The following is a 19,783-nucleotide window of genomic DNA, read 5'->3' as shown; positions in this document are numbered from 1 at the left end:
GATCCAAGGGTGCAGTAACTTAATACCAAGATCCTATATGTAGTTTGGTATTAATCCATCGTGTCCACTCAGTGTAGAATCAGTGGAGGTCATATGGCATCAGATGGTCAGACGTCATATAATTATTCTTGTCGGAGATATCTGAGAAGGGCTTTTAAAGGCCCCACTTAAGGTTAGATATTTTGCTCTAACAGGACAGAACTACGAAGGGTATTTCGGTCATTTCGACTGGTCAAAATTGAAAAGCCTATGCCGATTGCCGACTCTATTTCCAGAGGGTACTTTCGAAATATAAATTTCAAAATTCCATAGGGGCCCTCAATTTCAAAATGCCAATCTTCACTTCACCACATACCAACTCCCAACCCCCCTCCCCCCACCGGATCAAACCGCCGAAATCACTCTCTTTTTTTTTTTGATATAAACCGAAATCACTCTCTTTCTCAAATTTGTCTAAGAAACTGAAGGTTCTCGACGGCTGAAATCTTCTCCAACAACGGAAGTTACAGAAGCGGTGAAGAGTTGGACCAGAAAAGAACCAGGAAGAACGTGACAGAGGAAGAAGCATGATTTCATGTTTAAGATTTCAGGCTCTTATTTTTCTACTTACCTTAATCTTCATTTCCACAACCTCCTTCTCATTCTCTCCTGATGGAGTTTCTCACCATCACCTTCTTCGGAAAAGAACTGTTTCAGGTGCTCTTTCGTTTGTTCTTTTATCTCTTTTGGTAGCTGTTTGGTATGGGGGAGTTGGTTTTCACTGTAGCGCATTGTTGTTGTTGTTGTTTTTGGGTCGAAATAGCGCATTGTTGTTATTTCAAGGGAAATGGTTTAGTTCTGAAATGGGCACATTTCCTTCTTTTTTTTTGCCTTCCACGATCTTTTTTTGCAGGGTTGATTGATGAGGAGGTATCAGTTGGGTTGATTCCTTGGGGGACGAGGAGGTCTGTTATTGAGGAAAATGGTACGGCCAACTCATCTGTGCTTATACTAGCTGAGCAGAGAACATATAGGAGAGACCCTCTCAATGGGTACAAGCGTTATACTGGAGGATGGAATATCAGTAATACACATTACTGGGCTGTGAGTTTCTCGACTCCCGAATCGATTATCTTTTCTGAATTTTCCAGCTGTTTCCTGAATGGGTTCTTAATTTCTACAATCAAGAAATTAACTATGTTTTGTGCTTGCTTGTTTCTACTGGACTATTAGCTTCTGGAATGATGAAGCAATTCTCTTATTTGGTTTTTTTTTTGGCTTATTTTTTCTGGGATGTAAATTTTCAATTCTTTTTCTCAATGAATTCCCTGATGGATGTTTCGCATAATTTTAACGAGCTGATAAAAGGTTTCTGCGTTGGTTGGTCTGTATTTCAGTTGTTTTGGTTAATATACTACCTCAACACCGCTAAAATTTGCTTTTGATTTCAGTCTGTAGGTTTTACGGCTGCTCCTCTGTTCCTCATTGGCTTAATATGGTTCGTTGCCTTTGGGCTATTCTTGTCCTGCATCTGTCTCTATTATTTCTGTTGTCAGCGACCACGCTACGGCTATTCTCGAACTGCTTATGCTCTCTCCCTTATACTTCTCATTCTCTTCACCATTGCTGCAATGTATGTTCCTCTTCTATTTTGGGTTCTTTCTTTCTGATTATATGCTTGATTTCAGTCCATCATATGTGACTTTGTACTCCATCTGTGTTTCATTCCATGGTTTTCAGCATTGGATCCGTAGTTTTGTACACTGGCCAGGGAAAATTTCATGGAAGTACAACGGATACATTGGATTACGTTGTGATGCAATCAAATACGACTGTGAAGAGCCTTAGGAATGTTTCAGACTATCTTTCCTCCGCAAAGCAGATTGGGGTGGACAATGTTTTTCTGCCCGCCGATCTCCAAACCAAGATCGATCAAGTTAACACCAAGATTAATGCTTCTGCTAACAATCTTTCCCATCGTACCTCTCAAAATTCAAATGATATACAACATGTGCTGGACAACGTGTAAAGAAATAATTCAAAGGCTTTATTTCTGTGCTTTAGATGCTGTTTATGCTTTATTCTGGTATCAAATTGATCTCATTGTATACTGCAGGAGAATGGTTCTTTTTGTAATTGCTGCTGTGATGATGGGGGTGGCATTCCTTGGCTTTTGTAAGCCTATTCATCTTTTCAATCACCCACTTGAATATTTAATTATTCAATAGATAGATTTTTTTTTTTGGTGTTGCTTGTAATGTTTCAATGTCAATGACCTGCTGCAGTATTTTCTGTTCTTGGCCTGCAGTATCTTGTATACATGTGAGTGATATTATTCAGAAACCCTTACTTCTTGCTCATCTCTTTTTACATCTTATCTGACTGGCTGGTGTGTCTGTTTCAATATTTTCTTACTGAATGCTTTTACAATAATGGTTACAGCTTGGTGATTATTGGGTGGATTCTTGTAGCAGGCACATTTATTTTGTGTGGCGTATTTCTACTGCTCCATAAGTAAGTTTCATTAATTAGACTAGATTAAATGCATGTATACATTTATTATTGTCTATTTAGATCTCTATCTACTTATGTTCAGCCTTGAAATGTCATTTTCATTGAGATATTAAAAATTAAAAATTATCAATTGCAGCTTGCCTAAGTAGTAGGTCATTTTGTTATATGATTCTGTTTACTGTTTATAGTTCCCAATCAAGTATGATGGGTGTAGTGAATTTCTCAATGCTGGTTCAGTTTCTGGCCCTCATATGACATACCTGAGGCATGGAATCGAACCGTTGAGAGTTGAGGGGTCTGTTGTGACTCTTCAGCATATCATGGTGTCTATGCGATTCTAGGCGTTGAAGAAGGGAAAAAATCATAACGACACCAACAAGGCGCTAGGTGTCCAAGGCACCCTTCCAACAAAGTTGATTCAGATTTTTCACCAAACTGGGCTTCTTTGCCTAGGAATAAGTCTAGGGTTTTTGTAATAATGTTGGGCCTTTGGTCCCATGTGTTTTCTATGTAATAGGCCACTTTTATGGGCCTAAAGTAGGGGTACATAGGTTGCATACTTGATTAGCTCTATACTTAGTTTATTTTCATATTTTAGTGTTTTAAATTGAATTGGTCCAAAACTGGTTTGAACCAGTGGTTCAATTTAAGTGAATTTAGTAGTTTTTGTTTTAAGTGTTTAGTGGGGCTGGATTAGGACTCTGTTTTGAGTCTATATCAGTTTCCTAAGTAGTTTAAGTTATCTAATAGATTAAGGATTGGGTTAGGCTTTTCCTTTTTAGTGTAGGAGTATATTTTTTAGCCTTTTATATAAGGTTGGGCAAGTATTGAACATGAATTTTGATAGTGATGAAAAGCTTTTGCTGCTCATCTTCTCCATTGAAGATTTTGCCTTGTGTTTGACTAAGGCTGGTGGGGTGGGAGCTGTGATTGATCCGATTGACACCTTATGGTGGGAAGCGCGGGTGGTTCGTTGGTGGGATTGGTATTTGATCCAATCGACACCTTGCGGTGTGAAGCCTGGGTGGTTATTTGAAGCTATCCTTCAAGTTCTTTGAAGATCTCCTTCTAGTTATAGTTAAAGATTCAATTTTTATTCAAGTTTCTCAAACAAACAAGCTGCTGCCAAGGAAATTCTGCAACAACAGTGAGTTTGTTTCGTCTCAACCCTAACCTTTCTTCTTCTAATCCTCTAAACCATAAAACCCTAACATTTCCCCCTTTTGATTTTCACTTTTCCCAATACATAAATTCTGGTGAGACCAAACCAGCTAGCAAAATCCTGCCTTTTTTGGATCGAACTCTCCTCTCACCATAAGGAAAACTCGATCCAAGTTGCTCCTTCATCTGACCATCATAAACCCTAAAAATTCCTCTTTTCCTCTTTTCAAAAACCCGAAACCTTAACCCTTACCTTGCTTCCCATTCAAGTTTACACACCTAACTCCATCAAAACATCTCAAGACCTTCACTGATAGATTCCCCTACCTCAACTTGACATGGTTCTAAAACTCGGGAGATCTCGCCTGCGATCTCTGTTTTCTGGGAGGTCGAGACGAGTCGTAATTCGAGTTTTAAAAGTGCAATTTCTCGGTCGAGATCTTGGGTCAACCCATATCTTGACCCATGTTATCTTTTAAAAGTGTCGTAACTCGACAGAACTCGAGATTTATCGATCGAGTTGTGTCCAGAAGCTCTTTTCTTCCCCTTTGAAGGCTGTGAGCTCATTTTACCTCCGGATTTCAATGTACAACTTGGTGGTAACATTGTTAAACAATTTGATGTATCACTTTAACATTTCTAATGCTTATTTAAGTTGTTTTACATTAATTGAATGTTTTGATTGCTTTCTATTACTAAATTATGTGTCAAGTAGGGTATTTTAGTACGTCGTTGCCTACCAACCTAGGATCCAAAGTGAAACTCCCATTTGGACTTTGTTTTTGCAAAATCTGATAGTACCATTGTGTTTAAATGGTTTAAAATAGGCTGAGTACCAAGTTTTAGACCCAAACTAGGTCTTAAACCCACCGAAACCAGGTTTCGAGTTTTAAAAAAAAAAAAGCACCAACTCTACCGATCTCGGTTTTTCCCAGGGTCGAGTTCCGAGTTTTAGTACCTTGCTTGACATAACCCATGCATCAAACCCTAGCCCAAACCAAACCAAACCCTACTCCTAATTTCACCAAAAATAGGTTTTTGGTGACTTAATTGACCAATAAAGACTTAAAACAACTCCAAAACTGACTCAAAAATCTCCAGCTGTGTTTGGAGTTCCTAAACCTACTAGCACTTGACATAATGAAAGGAAATAAATTCATAATTAGAATGGACTTAGGGCTGTTTTGGTATGATTTCTATTTCAATTTCAGGGGGCGATTGCGATTTTTGAAATTGTTTGGTTTGATTTTTATATCTTATTTCACTGAAAGAGAAATCAAATAAAAGAGAAATTCTGAAATAGGTGGGGAGGTCATTCAATTTTGAAATTGAAATTTGTTGTACTCTATTTCGTCGCTGATGTTTAATAAGCACGTGATAAACAACTCCTCTTTTGATGGGCAAAGAAGTAATTTCATTCAATTTTTATTTAACTCTCCCTTCTGGTTCCTTCTTCTTCTCCTTTCTTTTGTGAACACGAGCCCAGCCACTGTAATACCCCACTCCACATCCGCCACCAGCAACCCATGTGGCAGGAGCTACCTACCACTGCGAACCATTGAAGAGGGGATTCTGTGGGTTGCCGAGTTTCCTTCTGGTGGAGTTCTTCTCCCTGTGGATTTGATCACCTCGGCCTCTGTTGTCGGTATTGGGTCCTCGGTGGACCTATGCCAGTTTGTCCCTTCTTCGAGTGTAGAAGCTCCCTTCTGAACCTGTTGCAGCCTTATTGTGCTGGGAACCCTAGCCCTATGATGCTCTCTCTCTCTCTCGTTCTTCATTTCTTCTCATCATGTAGACACCATTTATGTCTTTCTTCTAGTATAAGGGGTTGTAATTTACCGCAAAGTTGCAGAGAAGTAAGAACCCGTAAAATCCTTCACGAGGTACAAGTCCCTGCAAGTTTATGCAATTTTTACACTCTCTGTGTGAAAACGTTTACAGTGATTGTGCCCTTTCATATTGTGTTTCTCACTTTCATTTCCATTTATTATTGTAAAATTAGAATAAAAACCTGGGACTGAGTGTAGTTTTGACTTTCGTCGAATTGGGTCATGAAAATTGTTACTTTTCGTGGGTTATTTTCAAATTGGTTGAAGGGTTTTTCTTCAGGAAATTTGGGTCTCCCTTGGATAATCGATTGAACTCTATATCTGCTTGATTCGGGTCGCCATGGATCATTGCCATAAATGGGGTCCCTCTCTAATATATTTTCTTTTTAATATATGAGCAGGACATGAATTGGGGTTTTTCCAGAGTTTGCTTGTGGTATTCTCTTATTGATTAAGTCTTTTGCAAGAATTAAGGATTTGGATCTTCTTGTTTCCAAGTTTTGAGCTAAACGAATACTTGGGCTATGGAAATGGATGACAATGCTACTGAAAATGCAACAATTGCCATTTATAATCCGGACTGTGGGAATCCTGAAGTGGAAGATTATACTAAATACTCACAACAATCTATCTCACCTAATGGAGAGGGAAGTTTAACCCCAGGAAAAAAAAAATGGAGAGGGGATACGAGAACTGGGAAGTTCTAGAGAAGTTCTAACAAGAGTGGAACTTGATTTGGCCACTCTTCTAAGAAGTTGATATACTTGGATGTGCTTTTGATGCATGTGGCCTTCTCTGTCAGGTCTATGTCGATCCCTGTAATCTCTATCGTGTTTGGAATGATCTCTCTGGTCCCTGTGACGTCTGGGATGATCTCTATGATGTTCATCCCTTCCCATAGTTGTATGTACCTCAGAGTGGACTTGTAATCTGTCCTCCTCTACATATAGAGGGTTGTTTACAAGAGGCACAACTTGCCTTTGTTCCATTACCAACATTTGATCACCAAGAGCTTGTTGTTCTATTGAAATTTTTTGTAACATAGTCATAATTATAGCAAGGGAATCGGGTGGGGGTGGCTGTGTGGGGTCCACAGCAGGGGTGCCATGTTCAGCCATGGCTTTGATACCAATTAATGTAGTCCTAGATAGGTAGGAGACTTACTAGGAGCCAAACAACAGGATCAAATAACAAAAGGGGCTACTGGTTTGAATGGACAACACTAGGATTTAGGTCAATTCTAGGGTTTAGGATGGGAATTTGGGAATGGGTCTTATATGGCTTTAATGGGCAGGTCCAGGGGGTCAATATAGTATAAAAATAATAGGATTTGGGAAGGTTTTAAAATTTTGCAATTCTGGACAGAATTGAGTTGCAGATTTTAGGTTTAATGGAGTGGGGGAATGAAGGGGTTGTAGTGGAGACTAAGGGCTGTGTTTAAGGTCGAGTGTAGGGAGAGGTGTGGAGAATATAGGCTGGAAGTATGGTTCGAAATTGATGGCCAGATCTGTGGTTCGAAATTGATGGCCAGATCTGTAGTTATGAGGGAGTCCTAGTTGAAGTAGGAGTTGCAGGTTTAATGGAAATTAGGGTTTGATGGATGGAGGGGGGTGTGGATTAGGTTAGAGGATGAAGAGGGGAAGGATATATGTAGGAAACTAAGATTACTTACTAGTTTGATCTCCTTCAAAGGCAGCAGCAGTAGCTTGAAGAAGCTCGATTGAATAAGAAGAAAGACCTCTCGATCTATAAGATGCAAGGAGTCGATCGGAGTTCACCAATCCCTTCGCCTTGATATTACTCACAAGGCACACTCACGATGGAGCAAAGGCAACAACAAAGGCAGCAAGCATAAAGCTGAGTTTTTATTAATCAAAATTCGTGTTCAATATATGGCCCCCTTAGAATCTTATATAAAAGATTCAAAATTAGACTTAGACATTAAAAAGGAATGGCCTAACCCGATCCTTAACCTATTAGCTAACTTAAACTGACTAGGAAACTGAAATAGACTAAAAAAGGAGTCCTAATGACTTAAAAACAACTTAAACTACTTAAAATAAAGAAGATTCCCTAGTAGCCAATAGGATATAAGAACCTCTTAACCAATAGGATCACTTCACTTAAATTAGACCAATTGAATCAATTGGATGCAACCAATTTAAACCGGTTCAATTAAAAACACACAATAAAAACTAAGTATTGGGCTAATCCCGTATGCAACCTATGTACCCCTATTTTAGGCCCAGAAAAGTGGCCTTTTACATTAGAAACCCATGGGATCAAAGGCCCAGCATGTATGTAACCCAACCCTAGACTTATTTCTAATGAAACAAGCCCTATTTGGTGATGAATCTGCATCACTAGGTATAGCTTAGGCTTTGTATCAAGTATGACCTCAGAGTCATAGTATTAAATCTTGTTTTGGTAGGCTACTTTGGCCTGATTGAAACATTCGAGATACCGAAATTTGGTATTTTTCTGCAAGATTTCAGTTGGTCATTGCGGTGGGTTTTAGGCCAAATTAAGGCCTGAAACTTCATGGAAACCCTATTTTAGGCTATCTCAAATTGCAAAAAATAGTCACCCAAAGTGGTGTTTTGGATTTGCACCCATGATTGGTAGTATACGGTCGAATCCTAATGTATAATTAGTTAAGTACACATTGTCCTAATGTATAATTAGTTAAGTACACATTGTTTAAGTACTAGAGAACATAATAAGCAATTTAATCAAGTAAATCAGACAAACATAAAGTCAATGACTCATAAGTCATAATATTAATTACATAATTTGGATGACATCAATATACTCTCCTATTACAAGTCAGTGTCTACTAATAATAATTACTATGCCGTCTAGGATCGATCCAACTCATAGTCCTATGGAGCCGACGTGCATTGAACTGTAGGACATATAAATGCTACGTCATAGTCTGGGAGAAGAAACGAGTATAGTCCTCTATTGCCATGTAAATTGCATCATCGACATATTGAAGGTAACCTATCCTAGGATATGGGTCACCAAACTATGAAGAACTATCCATTGATCCACTGTCATATGACTCCTTTGGGAGCATGTACGGTACGACTGGTGGGTTGGGTAGGAGAAGATGTCGTCCACAAAAGATTATCCACTATGGCCTTGTGAGTGAGAGTCGTACTCAAAATGATGTGTTTCCTTGTGATTTCGGAGTTGATGTGGCGAAGAATCGAGTTGTAATGCACAAAATCTCCAAAAACCACCTTACATTGGAGAAATGGAACTTTCAGAGAGCTTTGATCGAAATTTCGACCAAGAGTCACGAGATATTGCCTTTTTATAACTGGCTTTTGTAGCGTCTAGCCGAAATTTCGGCGAGATGTTACAAATAGTCGAAATTTTGACATCTCGTCGAAATTTCGACCGAAACTTAGTATTTTTCAATTCGACAAGGCATTTCGTTTCGGCCTGACCGAATATTGAAAAATTTCGAGTTCTCGACGAAATTTCGTCGAGATTTTGAACTATGCCTCGAATAGAGCTGATTGGAGGGCAAGGTTCTATGTAGCCGACTCCATATAGTTGAGATAAGGCTGAGTAATTGTTGTTGTAATAGACTAGGTATAGAATTCCTTGTGAGACTAGGATTCCTAGAGAAACTAGGAATTCCAGAATTCCTGAAACCACTAGTTATTCTTCTCTCTTGGCTATAGGTGCCTAAGTTCTGCATCAAGAGCGGATCATGGATGACCCAGAAAATACTTTTGTCAACAGAAAATAAATTAGAGTTGACAAAATGAAAGATTTTAACACCAAAATTAGTTTATTGACATGACGTAAATTAACCTCCTCTTTGCATTAGCCTAATTGTAAGAATAGTCATGGGACGTTTGATGTTTTGTGTCAGAAGCAAGATATCAGTAGCTTGTTTACTTCTAGTGTTGTCAACAGGTCCAAAAGTGATGATTATACTAGTATCTTTGAACATAAGAACTTAAACGGAAAAGATTTGGAATTAAAAGATATTATGAGAAGAAGAATTAACATAGCTTGTGTACAAGAGACTAGGTGGAAGGGTAATAAAGTTAAGGAATTAGATGACTATAAATTTTTTGGGGATGAGAAAAATAGAAGTGGTAGTGTTGGAACCGCTTCCTCTAAAAGGCCGACCTTATAGGATAGGGAGGAAACAATATGTATATCATACAGGAGCTCTAACACGGTGGACTATCCAAAGGGGGACACGGGTGGATAAATAATTTCAACACTTGCCCGCGTCCAGAGGGACTCGATATCGTGACCCTTGCCTGCTCTGATATCACATTGAACCGCTTCCTCTAAAAGGCCGACCTTGTAGGAAAGGTAGGAAACAATATGTATATCATACAGGAGCTCTAACATGGCGGACTATCCAAAGGGGGACACGAGTGGATAAATAATTCAACACTTGCCCGCTCTCAGAGGGACTCGATACTGTGACCCCTGCCTGCTCTGATACTATATTGGAACCGCTTCCTCTAAAAGGCCGACTTTTTAGGAAAGGGAGGAAACAATATGTATATCATATAGGAACTCTAACACGGCAGACTATCCAAAGGGGGACACGGGTGGATAAATAATTCAACTAGTAATAGATAAATATTTAAAAAATGATGTTTTAGATGTTAAAATAAATTTTCATAGAATAATATCCATAAAACATGTCTTAAAAAAAGAGTAATCAATACAATTAGTGCTTACGCGCCTCAAATAGGATTAGAGGAAAGGGAGAGGGTTCCCCATGTTGCCAGAGCGGAGAGGTCTCCCATGCTACACTAATGACGACATGGGGAATGGTGCCATCTACATAGGCCCACATGGGCAGGGGAGGAGAGGGAAAATAAAAAAAGCCATGTGTGAGGGCGTATGTCATATGTGGTACATTGGCTACGTGGGAACTTTTTCCCTTAAACAAAAATATTGAGAAACAATTTTGGGAACACATGGATAGATTAGCTCAAGGTGAAAAGATTATCATAGGAGGAGTTCTAAGTGGACATGTTGGAAGAGAGTTGAGGTTATGAAAGTATTCATGGTGGATATGGTTTTGGAGATTAGAATGAGGAGGGGATTCTAGTTTTTGAATTTGATGTTGCTTATGATTTATCAATAGTAAACACATGCTTTTAAAGGAGATAAGAACATTTAATAACCTTCAAAAGTAGACAAAATAGTTGCCAAATAGACTTCTTTAACCATACAACATGGATTACTAATTACTTCTTGTGATATGTAATTTTAAACGCCAAATTGTCGGAAATGTGAGATTATTTGCTTCAAGGAAAAGATGGTGGAACTTAGAAGAAGAAAAATTGAAGATATTACCGATAAATTAGTAACACAGGGAAGGTGCAAGATCTTCTTCCTTTCTAAACAGCAATGGAAAGTTAGTGCAAGCTACCTTATTGTATAAACTTGGCAATGGAGTACTTGGTGCAAGCTCTTCTTCCTTTCTGAACAGCAATGGGAAGGTCCAAGTCAGATGGTATGACAGGAGAATGAGGGAGGAGATGATGATGGAATATAACCTGTACTTAAAAGGATGAGGATCTGAAGAGTACTAATGGCAGGGCTTTTTCTGCCTTCGACTATAAACCAGCAGTTCATTCTCATTGTGACTTCTTATCCCCAAGGTCTCTTCTTTTTTATTCCACCTCGTTTTTCTTCCTCCGCTCCTGATTTCTGGACAGTATCGGGATAGTAAATACCAAAAATGATGGATGTACAGGTAGCAGAATGGGTGGATTCACTCTTCACATATCCCTCTACTACTACTCTCCCCCCCTGAAGAGGTGTCTGCTAAGAGGGGAAGAAAGTAATAGATTCAAAAAGGTAACATCTAGAGGAACCAAGCTTCCTCAAGATGGGTGATGGTAGCATTCGTATCCCTTCTTGACTGATGTGTACCAAAAAGAAAATATTTGAGAGCTTTGGGATTAAGTTTAGTACGGTTAGATTGAACATGAGCATAACACACGTCATAGTTGTCATGGCATCTAGGCGACCCAAGGCATTGGAGGGGGGCCTGAACGCAAGGCGAAACCAACAAGGCAACCAAAACACCCGCCTAGGTGACCAAGGCGACACTAGTTGTCAAGGTGCCTGGATGCCAAGGCAGTCACCAAGGTGACGCCTTGACAACTGTGACACGCATCCAAAATTTTGGGCGGAAGTGGAAAAGGAGGTGTGGTGGGAGAGAGTACATACAAGGGAGTTTTGAACTTAAGGATGTTAGATGGAAAATGATTAATAATTAAAGTGGCAGTAAAAAGCTTCAAACCAAAACACTTTTGGGACATGCTTACCAAACAACTTCGATAACTTCCAACAAGTGCCAACGTTTCCACTCAGAAACTTCATTTTTATGAGTTGTATCAACATAAGAAAGTTAATGCACTATGCCATTCTAGGAAAAAATCCGTATAAAAAAATTTTTGTAGACCCTCGCAAGCATATATTCTCCCCTTGACAATTCTGACGATTTTGATTTTAGTATCAAATTGAGTACACACTATTTAATACAGGGTAGTGAAAATGGAACATGGATCCAAATAGAGAAGCAGTAGGACCCCAAACATTAGAATAAACTAGTTACAAAAATAGAAAGTATTCTATTTCCATGATATGGATAAGTAGATTTACAATGTTTATCCAATTTACACAGGTCACATTGGAACACACATAAATTTTGGAATACGAGAAAAAGATCAAGCAAATGTTTCCTCAGAGCCGAGATAGAAGGGTGTCCTAGACGTTGATGCCATAACATGACACTATCAATTCCTTGAGCACCCTTAGCACATGTACCACCAGCATCACCAAAAGACTTTAATGCAGTCAGACCAGACTGTGTTGAGTCGAGCAAGTAAAGACCTTTCTCCTCATGTCCACTGCCAATGGTCCCCTTTGTCACCAAATCCTGAAAGAGATAATGAGTGGGAAAAAAGGTGAGACAGTTTTAAGGATTTGGTAAGATAACTGACAGATAAAATGTTAGTAGTAAAGTTGGGTATAGGCAAATCTGAATCAAAAGAGATAAATGGGGAGGCATGAACATTGCCCTTTCATGAGATCGATGAGTTGGTGTCATCAACAACCCTAACTTTGTCCTGATCTAAATAAATAGTGTAGGGATTGAAAGGGTATTCATACTATCATCTGGTTGGTGGCACCCAAATCTATTATTCAAGAAGTGGATGAAGCGTAGGTGCGACCGTGCGGAGGCATGTAAGGCAGAACCCAAAATATCTGACTGAACAGAAGTAGATGTCACAGAGGTAGTGGGTGAACTAGTACTTGCCATCTTGGCTACAACCTAACGAAAAAATCTTGATTTTCCTCTTACGTGAGAGTATTACCATCAGGGCAGGAATCAGAAGTGGATGAGTTCCCAAAATGATCACTTTCATAAAACCATCGAATGAGCCTTGGAGCCCCCAGTTCAGCTACCGTGTGATCTACTATTTATCTGTCTAGAGGGATAGCTATGAAGTTCGCAACAAGATTCCTTGGTGTGCCTTGACTTTCCAAAATGGTCGCATCGGTGACAATCCTTATCATCACCAAGATTGTCACCACGTCCAGTGTTGCATCCATGACCTCTCGTACAACCTCCACTGTGAGATATTGAAACCATAGTTCGCTTTTCAACTAGAGACCTGAGATCCATAGCTTATTGTCGAGTCTCCTCTGAAAATATCCACAAACTTCTTCGAAGGATTGGGATTGGGGAGGGGTTGTACCCATAATTTGAACATGAAAAGATAAAATAAGAAATGAACAAATTAAAGCTAATTTAGGAGTAGCTTTGATGCATGATAAGTTGCAATAAAGTCGTTTGAGATGGCATGTACATGTGCAACGAAGGCCTGTGAATGCTCCAATACGGAGGGTGACTTGATTCAGATTGAAGGAGCTAAAAGAGCTAGAGGTAGGACTAAAGTGACTATAGGAGAAGTGGTAAGGAAAGACATGCATAGCTTAGGAGTAGTAACAAGTATGACTTTGAATAGAGTTGATTGGAGAAAAAGGATCCATGTAACTGACCTATTTAGTAGGGATAAGGATGAGTTGAGTTGTGCTGTTAATATATGTAAAGCACGTGTCACAGGTCCGGTAAGAGCCATCCCAGGCCATATGGGGGTATGGGTTCCCTTTAGTGAGGGTGCTAAGATTGAGTAGGGCGCTGCAGTTTGGGTCCTACGCAAGGGTGTGGATCCCATATGTACTCGAAAAGTAGATCTGGTTATTCGCTTTTGGTGATAATACTTCATCATAGGATCTCATGGTTCTGATCTTGTAATGTTTGAAAAGGAAAATTTTTTCATTCTTCCATGTAAGTTTGAAGGTAAAATACCAAATCGGGCCAGCTGTTGTGATGCGGTTGTGGTTAAGTTGCATGGGCAGAGACATGAGTTGTTATCTGACATGTTGAGGAGCTTGAGCCAGTGAGCTAGTAAAATGTGGATCAGGGACTCATCCAAACATGAACACTGAAATATTTTGTGAATTTGATGTCATATAAACACAAAACAAATGTTGATGTTTATAATCACCACTCCCAAACTTCATTTGTCAAAAGATTGAACTCATCTGAATGCTAGATATTTAGTTAAGTCAAACATAACACAATAAATGTGAAAAAGAAACCCAGGAGCATCTTACCAGTGATTATGGACTGTTGGAATCCAACTGGAATACTTTATCAATTTACAGGAGCTGATACAATTCTGCCATTGCTGATATTAATCTATATGTATGTTCCACCTTGGGGAAATTTGCCGCTGGTGATTTTAATCTATATTTAGTTCTACCTGACGGAAATCTATTTCTTTGAGCAAGACAGGACCTGATTATGATTTCAATTGTTTCTAAGAAAACTTAGCTCGAGTATAATTTTACTTTGTCCATAGTAATTGTCAGTCCAAAATTTGGTCATAAATGAATGTCCTAACATATTTTGCCCTTGTGTACTAGTGTTGTTGGAGACACGTGTGTTGCAATGAATGAATGGGTCCAAAACCCAACTGCCCATACGGCTCTGGATGATATTCTCCCCTGTGTGGACAATGCAACAGCCAATGAAACCTTGATACAAAGCAAGCAAGTTACTTTCCAATTGATCAATATGGTGAACCAGGTCATTGGGAATGTCTCGAACAGAAACTTCCCTCCAAACTTTGCCCCTTTATATTACAATCAATCTGGTCCCTTGATGCCTCTCCTCTGCAACCCATTTTTTCCCAACATGATGGATAGGAAATGTGTAGCTGGTGAAGTGCACTTCAACAATGCAACACAGGTAAATGAGCTAACACCTACAACCTAATACTCCAAACAAAGAGATGGTCAGAACAAACTACAAAACCATAGTGTTTCATGCAGGTTTGGAGGAACTATGTCTGTGAGGTATCAGCAAATGGGACTTGTACAACAGTGGGCCGTGTGACCCCCAGCATTTATAACCAAATGGCAGCGGCAGTGAATGTGAGCTATGGGCTATATCGCTATTCTCCATTTCTAGTTCAGCTGGAAGACTGCACCTTTGTGCGAGATTCGTTCACGGAGATAAATAGGGATCATTGTCCTGGATTACGGCGATACAGTAAATGGGTCTATATAGGATTGGTGATGGTGTCAGCTGCAGTGATGCTATCTTTGATCTTTTGGGTAATCTATGCTCGTGAGAGGCGACACCGTGTGTACACCAAACAGTACGATGCAGCTTATGGTCGAGACCATAAGACCCCTGAGAGAAAATTCTAGTTTAAGTAATCTCTTTCAAGTCAGTTGTGAGTTTTCTTTCTACAACAATATCAATTTCAGTCTATGTATATGCTTGGTGATGGTGACATTTGTGCATATTTTGTTAGATTACTCCCTGGGTTTGGTGAGTTTGTGATACATGTATTTATATAGAGTTTTAAAAGTTGCATATTTTGCACCTTGTGGTCCATTTTGTACTTCATGTTCTCCCTACCATCTTTGGATTTATGCATGTATTTTCCATGATTTCATCTACTCATTTGGGCTGCTTGGGGTGCCCCATTTGCAAGGGCAGATAACCAGAACTAGTTGATTGCGTCCCATATGTATTCTCCATTGGTTCCTAGCCCTAAGAATCCTTTATAGACCAAGATGACAATAGGGTTTGGAATGGATATCACATTCATCTTCACTGTCTTCTACATTTTAAATGTGGAGATTACCTTTAAGCCCCAGTTGTCCAAGTGTAATAGGGAGGCTACCTCTGTGATATGTTTTGTCTACCTATCAATCTTGCCTCATGGGTCTTTTGACTACATTTACAAGAAGGTGGGGTGTCTTAAAGGCACAAGGTGAGGACAGGAGAGTCGAATGCATGACCTCCTGCGATCAACTGATCAAGTAGTTGTTTTTAAAATTGCATTCTGGCACGTTCTGGCCTTTATATTCAATGAACACTAGCTATTTCAGCACTTCAAAAGTCAGCTACCGAAACCTCATGCCTCCATCATCTTGGAAGAATATATTATTTATAGCAGCTCAGCAAGACGTGGAAGGGAGGAATGTGCACACCCTCATATATTCCTTGTAGTTCTTTTCTTTTTTCTTGGCCGACTCAATTTAGTACCTTTCCACTTAAAAGTTTTTATAGGTGCACCCAGCACCCTCATATATTCCAGTAGTTCTTTTCTTTCTTCTTGGCTGAGTCAGTTTAGTACCTTTCCACTTAAAAGTCTCTATAGTTGTTGTCCATATATAATTGTGATAACTATTACCAAAGATTTAATCAGGTGGGCGGCTCTCTGTTCTTTTAAATTATTGCAACGTCTGACTGCTGATCCCGCCGTCTAACGCTGTGGGCCCCACGTGCTGTGACTATCATAAAACTAGCATTCCCAAGTCCTCAAGCATAATATGGTAGCAAGTTAAGAAAGATCACATGATCAGAACATATCACCTATTTTCTACTGCTAGTTTTAATGGGTTTCAGCAAATTGGTGGTGGAAGGGGACCCTTGTGTGAGTCCCTTGGATACTCTTGAGTCAGAATTGGATATATAGGCATATTTTTAATTAGAGGAGACAGATTTCTGGTTTGGCGGTTTAGCAAGCCTTGGCATGGTGTCTTTTTTTTGGCACGTGATAGATTGGATTGAAGTATTGAACTGAAATCATGTGGATAGGTAGATCTCAAGATCCCTTATTTACATGTAAGTTTTAGTCTAGACACTGTTTGTTACGCGGTAAAACAAAATATTGAAAAATTGAAAATGATCCGATAGGATCGGAGTAATAGTAGCTGTGCAAGGACATCCACTGCTACTAATTCATGGGGGTAAATGATTGAATTTGGGAATAAACATCTTCAAGGTATTCTTCAATGGTCATACTTGATCATCAGTTGCCCAGATTATGTTGAAATTGTAGCTACAATTGAGTTGGCTAAATGGTGGTAAAATAGACCTCTAAAATTGTTATGAAAAATTTAAACTTCTGAAAGAAAATGGATTGTAGATTATACAAGAGAAAATACTGATACGTAAAAAATACATGATTGAAACTTGCATAAAATTTAGTACATGATCAAACTAAAACATTACTTAAATATATCCAAACAGTTTAAATCACCATATCACTCTTTCTTTCACATGGTACAATCAAATGGAACATCAAATAGATTCCTTCCTTGACAACTATCTAATAAAAATTTTTCTATTAAAATTCTCATCCATTGAATTGTGACTTGTGAGAATTCAAATTCCATGAATAGTTCCCCCCTCCCTCTTAAGTGGTCTAGGGAGTTAATTAGGTTGAGAGGAGATGATACAATGCACTATAGATAATGAGAATAATATATATCTTTCCAATCACTTTAGAGGATTGCCAAGACTCAAACAGAACCATAGTGTGGCCACTGGTCAGCATTCTCAGCCTTAGAGGTCTTCTCAAGTTGTTCACTCATAATATGCCCCAAACCTATGAATCTGGACACCACTGTTGAAAAGGACTTGAAATGCTCTGGCCTAATTCCTAAGGAAGTCCTTAGTGGGCCATTCATGTGAGGATGGCCCACCGACAAAGGCATCATACTCTGGAATGGGCCGTGGAATTTTGACATCTTATCATTGTCACCTATCACCTACAATTATCCAAAGGGTTTCATATGGGTTTTCAACTTACATAAGATCTAGCATCATAGGACACGTGTTAGTTGTCCAATATGCTATTAACACACAACCCACTTGTAAGATCACTGTCCTCACCCGGTAACCCCTCCCCCCTACAAGAGGACAACCTGCAACTAGGTTTTAGGTTTGAGAGAGAGAGAGAGAGGTGGGCCAGGTGGGCATGGGCTTTTGAGGTGTTTAGTTGGGTAAGATAGTGACGTTCACATTCAAAGTTTATGTCAGAGAGATCGATGAATGACTAGGACCACATGTGATAGGCTTTATCCCACGTGTTACCACATAAGAGAGAGAGGGAGATTCTGTTTAGTGGAGGGGTGTAAGCCCTGCTTTTAAAATTGCCAAAGTGAGAAAAAAACCAAAGGACGGAGCCGCCCCTTGACTCAGCCCCACGTTTTACGGTTGGAAATAAACCGAAAGTGGTTTTAAAATCTAATCTTAAAATAAATCTTACCAAACATATGGAGCTTCATTTAGATTACAATAAATTGTTTTAGAATTTTCTCTTCTTTTGTCCATTTTTCATAATGAAATTTGCTTTTCTTGTCTTATACCCTAAAAAGACGGTATTCAAGTATCCGATTTTTCCAGTGTTTTTTTTTAATATATAGAGAGAATGGTTTTTCTAGTCTGAGAACACTCTAGATTGTCTTGTCGGTTGTGAGTGAGGTGGAAATTTTGTAGACACGTATAGTTAAGGTATTTTAGCTCATCCAATCAGGGTTGAACGAACATATAATAAAACTATGGGTGAAAGCTTAGAGCTGCCAAGTGGTAGATCATTTGCTGTTAAAATTTCATGGTCATGTAAACCCTAAAATTCTTACTTGTCAAGTTTCAATTCAATTAGAGTTCGTCGCGTAATAAAATAAAATATGAAAAAAATTCTCACATGAGAAGGTAAATTATATATGAAAATAGATGAAAATGTATATTATTGAATTTGAGATGAAATTTAACAATTGGCCTTTTTCAGATAATTTTCTATGCCCATCTATCAATTTTGTCTGTGGATTATTGATCATAAAAATTTTCACCTTGCAAAAAAATGTATACCACTTATAATTGAAATTGGTTTGAAAAATTGATATGTAAATCCATACTAATTTCTTAGAGGCAGAGCAATTGAAATTGTCGCCACCCATCCACTTGGCACTATTAGAAGCACATTTGAGTGATAACAGCCTTCTAGATGTACTCAAACCAAAAAGTTTTAAGTTCTTCTGCATGTACATGCACGTTGCACATACGGTTAGGAAATAACAAATGTCTCATCCATTGTCATTTAGAGTGCATAGAAGGATATTTATCTCATACCAAAAAACAAAGAAGGATATTTATCAAAGCAAAAAAAGACACATGCCATATCCTCAATGTACACGCAAAATCATTTTGCAAAGGATCCAAACCCAAAATATATTTTGCCTAGAAGAATATAATTGGGATTTGGGAGTACATTTGAGTCATTGACTACTTAGTAAATATTCACGAATAAGTTTTCCTTCGCCTAGGGCATAGAAGAGTTCAAAAACTCAAAATCGGGTCCAACCAATTTCAATCCAGCTCGGCATAGAAACAGGCTGAATCAATTAGGATTGATCATAATTGGTCCTAATCTGCCATAACCCTAGATTTCAATTTGAAATGGTAATTCATCCTATCCAATTTTTGAATGGATCCCTAACCAACGTAGGGTGAGGAGAGAATCTCTCCACCATTGGTGATGTGACACTAGGATTGGACCATGAATTCATTCTTCACTCCCAAATCCCAACCCCCCTATTTTGTTCATGATAAGAATACTTGAGTTACTTTAAAATCCAACCGGAGTGATAGATGAAGGTGGATGAAGAGATTCTCTCTTCACCATATGTAGAGAGAATTAAAACTAGGTTATATACTACTTAAATACCCAAGAAATGAATGACTCATTGGGTCAACTCGCAAAGATCATAGTAATAATTATTAAATGCTAGGGTTATTAATGAACTTGCACAGAGAGAAGAGCAGTTATAAAAACACGCAACTTCCCCGTTCATGATTGGAGTTGTTAACCAAGAGCCCTCCAAGAATAAAACCAAAGACAGAGGAGAAGAGAAGAGAAGAGGAG

General features: G+C 38.8%; 1 protein-coding gene across 1 annotated transcript; it reads left to right on the top strand.

Moving 5' to 3' along the window:
- Positions 1 to 452: 452 nt before the first annotated feature.
- On the top strand, positions 453 to 15,459 carry LOC122668109. The gene is made up of 9 exons (XM_043864680.1): positions 453 to 696; positions 893 to 1,083; positions 1,431 to 1,612; positions 1,720 to 2,004; positions 2,096 to 2,154; positions 2,265 to 2,301; positions 2,422 to 2,493; positions 14,481 to 14,805; positions 14,889 to 15,459. Exons 1-9 carry the CDS (start codon positions 567 to 569, stop codon positions 15,267 to 15,269), a joined length of 1,662 nt encoding a protein of 553 aa, XP_043720615.1. The 5' UTR covers positions 453 to 566; the 3' UTR covers positions 15,270 to 15,459.
- Positions 15,460 to 19,783: the final 4,324 nt, after the last annotated feature.

The sequence above is a fragment of the Telopea speciosissima genome, chromosome 7, assembly GCF_018873765.1.
Source record: "Telopea speciosissima isolate NSW1024214 ecotype Mountain lineage chromosome 7, Tspe_v1, whole genome shotgun sequence".
Classification (NCBI taxonomy): Eukaryota; Viridiplantae; Streptophyta; class Magnoliopsida; order Proteales; family Proteaceae; genus Telopea; species Telopea speciosissima.
This window is presented reverse-complemented; position numbering and strand designations above follow the sequence as displayed.